This window comes from Sesamum indicum, linkage group LG4 (assembly GCF_000512975.1).
Source record: "Sesamum indicum cultivar Zhongzhi No. 13 linkage group LG4, S_indicum_v1.0, whole genome shotgun sequence".
Lineage (NCBI taxonomy): Eukaryota > Viridiplantae > Streptophyta > Magnoliopsida > Lamiales > Pedaliaceae > Sesamum > Sesamum indicum.
This window is the reverse complement of record NC_026148.1, coordinates 14,590,766-14,594,605: the sequence shown is the minus strand read 5'-3', so window position 1 is coordinate 14,594,605 and position 3,840 is coordinate 14,590,766. Positions and strand designations below refer to the sequence as shown.

Here is a 3,840-nt window from a genome sequence, read left to right as displayed (position 1 = left end):
GTGGTTTTCCCCTCCGGCGCGAACCCTGCCGCCCCCTCCTCTGGGCCCCAGCAACGCCGTCTCCCCACCGCCCCCTTCCAACCCCCCAAATCCTCAAACCCCGGCCTCCCGTTCCTCTCGTTCGACGTCAACTCGGCCGCTGCATCCACCTCCTTCTCCGCTGCTCCTCAGTTCCCATCCACAGTCGGTGGTGGAGGAGGAGCCACTGGGTTCGAGGATGAGCCACCGCTCCTTGAAGAACTTGGCATCAATACCAAGCAAATCTACCAAAAGACCCTCTCAATTCTCAACCCTTTCAGAATCAACCACCACCTTCACGAAGATGCCGATCTCTCAGGTCCGTTCCTCTTCCTCATGGCGTTTGGATTATTTCAGCTCCTAGCTGGAAAACTACATTTCGGGATTATCCTTGGTTGGGTGACGATGGCGTCGATGTTTCTCTACGTCGTTTTCAATATGCTTGCGGGTAAAAACGGGAATTTGGATATGTACAAGTGTCTCAGCCTGATTGGGTACTGTATGTTGCCCATTGTGATGTTGTCGGCTTTTTCTCTGTTCGTGCCGCAAGGTGGAATGGTGATCATGGTGATAACTGGGCTGTTTGTGATCTGGTCTACACGTGTCTGCACGGGATTGGTAGTGGAGCTGGCTAACTGTGGAGACGAGCATCGGGGATTAATCACGTATGCTTGCTTCTTGATTTACATGCTTTTTTCGCTGCTTGTGATTTTCTAGTGGGAAACATCTTGTACAAGATCGAATCGCATCGCATTTGATGATAGCTTTTTGAAGCTTAGCTTGGATGTTTTTCGTATGTGTTTTTCTTCTTTTCACATTGTAAGGGTTCTCAGTGGAATAGATATATAGTCGGAACTTTTTTAGGTGTTATGGCGGTTGATTATGAAATCAAAAGTTCAATTGATTTGTGATGGCTGGATGATGGTTTTGATATGGCAGATAATGGAATGGGACTCGGGTATTCTTATTTAGTTTGCTTCCCTATCGTGTTAAAAGTGTGTGGTTTTGCAGTTGTTCTTGAATGAGCAAAGGTAGCAATTTTGTAGTGTTGAGGAGCATACTTCCTTTTCAAAAGGTCTTTGTCTTCTTTGAGGATGCTTGTGTTTTCACTTGTATATCATCTGGGGTGATATTTGTTGTGCAATCTCTTTGTTTGAAATGTTAAGAACAATGTGTTATGTTCCCTATCTTTCTAGGCAAATTTTATGAAGCAGGGCTGTGATAATCTAGAGAACTACATGAGCTATTGTGTCACTAAGGGAAAAGGAGTTTTTGTTCACTATCATATATGTTTCATGCAGCCATAAGACAAGTAGTATTTGCATGAAAATTATTGTACCCAGTGGCGTTGATTATAAGTGTACGTTCCAGTGAAGGTTGGAAGGACTTCTATTGATTGGGACTAAAACATATGCATAACATTCTTACCTGGAGTGATTTATATTTGCCATTCTCATTTATTGGTGAATGTTCCTTCTCCCCTGAAAATATATTGCTACACGATGAACCAAGAAGTGATGGAGAAAATGTAGATTGCTTCATTTGCTATGATTGGTTAAATCTTGCCATCTGATCATTTGTTGAATCATGCCATCAGATCATTCTTAAGGGACGATGTTCAACTTTATGTTGCTTATTTGGTACTTGTTTTATAATGTATGCTTGTTGAGTGAATAGCTTGAATCCCTTTTCAATTGTTCTTTTTCATGCTGTTGGTCTTATTGTTTAATTGAAATTGTGTGGAGTAGTAGTATGTCGAAATGCACTTATTGTAGAATAGGATGATATTTTAACTAGGGAAGTATGGCAGTCATTCTGTTATGGCATGATGAGATCATCCTTCCTCAAATGGCATTCCATAGCAGTAAAAGATATTACCCCAAGTAGATCATCATGGATCCTTATGGATTCCTCTCATTCATTCTTTATGCTTTTGTTAGAAGTCATGAGCAGGTGGGCATCGTATTGCTTGGTTTCCTGGATTACAAGAACAAATGGGGAGATCTGTGTGTTGGTTTGTGATTCAGTCTTAACTTTTATGTTTTATTTACGGCCATTACCGAATTGCACAGTTAGGACACTTGATTCTTGGGTAGGATATGGAGGGTGGATCTGTTTAGTTTCTAACATAGTCTTATGATCATGTATCTTAATGCTAAAAAATGCACCCTTACCCTTGTTCTGGCGACGGGCATCATATTCGAGTTTGTATAGTTTTTCTTCAATGAGAACGATGTGACTAGCTATAAACAGGCACTTCGATCTATATCTATTTTGTATCTGCTTGTTTGGAACATGTTGCTCCTTGCCATTCATAATATGCCATAGATTATTTAGGTGACAAGCTAGGTTAATATGTTGAAGCTCTATGTTCTACAACTTCTTTACTTGCTAGTTTTTGGAAAAATTCTTGTCCACTTTTTTAGTTAAAACATATATAGTTGTATAACTGTTGTCATGCAGCTGGAGTAATTACAGCAGTTATTGGTCACTCTACTTGGTACACAATGGGCATACTTTAAAATTAGTGTTTGGCAATTTATTGTTAAAAATAGAGTAAACAAGAGTCACTCAGGAGTTTGGTATAATAGTAACTATCTTATATTTAGGAAATTAAAATAGCACCTGCATTTTAACGTACTTTTAACAATGAGCACATTGTTTTTAATTTTTTTTATTCATTTTTTATGATAAACTAACTAGAATGCCCTTTGAAATTATAAAATTTATATACTTTCTAGAATTTTCAAAAAAAATTTATGAACTAATATGTTGTATGAACTACGTATTCTGCTCGCCCTAAGATTTTTTTTAAAAATAATTTTCAAATGTTTTGAGAATAAAAGCAAAATATAAAAAAATTGTCTCACAAGAATGTTCATGTGGAAAAATGGAGGCAATTTAAAATTCTTTGCTCTTACACCCAGAAAGTATGGGCTGCATATAGGTTTAAATCTGTATTGATGGTTAAGTAATATAGAATAACACATTCTAAGAGTTTTCAATTTTTAACGGTGGAAGAGTATTGGGATATTTAAAATTTGAGTTGGTCTACAATATTATTTTACGTGTTGTTATTCAGCACGATTGAATTCAAATTATACTCATTTATAATGAGATGAACTGAGTATAAACTCGTGTAAAACAAAAGCTTGGAGTCAACAACATAGTAAAGAAAGCCAAACTCGTGTGTAGCAATCAACGTGACAAGGTGTAATTGCACAAGGCAAATATTGCATCTGCACAAAAATGTTGATTACAGGTTGAGATTGGTGCATTTTTCCTTTTCTTTTGCCTATTTATGACATAGTATTCTAATTAATAAAAATATTACATTTATTATTAAATAATAGTTAAGCATTTATTTATTATTAAAAATACATTATTTTATTAATATAATAAGGTTTAAAAATAAAAAACTTGGAGTCGTTCTCCAAAAAACGACTTCAACTTGATTTTTGAATTTTTTTGAGCCGCCTTTTATAAAAAAAAAAAAAAAAAAGAAGAGGAGAATAGAATTTTGGAAGTTGTTAGTAGTTTTGCAAGTTTTCTGTTCTTGCTATATTTATGAGATTTTATGTAAATATATATTATTTAAATAATTAAGCCTTTAGAAACCTCTTCAACAAAGGATGGCATGATTTTCTTCCTGTTTTTTTAATAATTAGCAAATAGTGTTAATTGATTATATATTTTATTATTATTTACAATTTATTTTAAAATGGGAAAGATTATTTATTATATACAGACAGAAACAACGTGCCATAACAACTAATAATATATATATATATACAAGTATACAAATTAAATATGTACAAGCAC

The 3,840-nt window shown here is 35.4% G+C and overlaps 1 protein-coding gene across 1 annotated transcript; it reads left to right on the top strand.

Annotated features, from left to right (window-relative positions):
* On the top strand, positions 7-989 carry LOC105161086 (protein YIPF5 homolog). Its single transcript, XM_011078661.2, has one exon. The coding sequence runs from the start codon at positions 355-357 to the stop codon at positions 733-735; it is 381 nt and encodes a 126-aa protein (XP_011076963.2). The 5' UTR covers positions 7-354; the 3' UTR covers positions 736-989.

What these genes read in the sequence shown, in the direction of transcription:
- LOC105161086 (XM_011078661.2), top strand. Translation starts at nt 355, where the DNA reads ATGGCGTTTGGATTATTTCAGCTCCTAGCTGGAAAACTACATTTCGGG.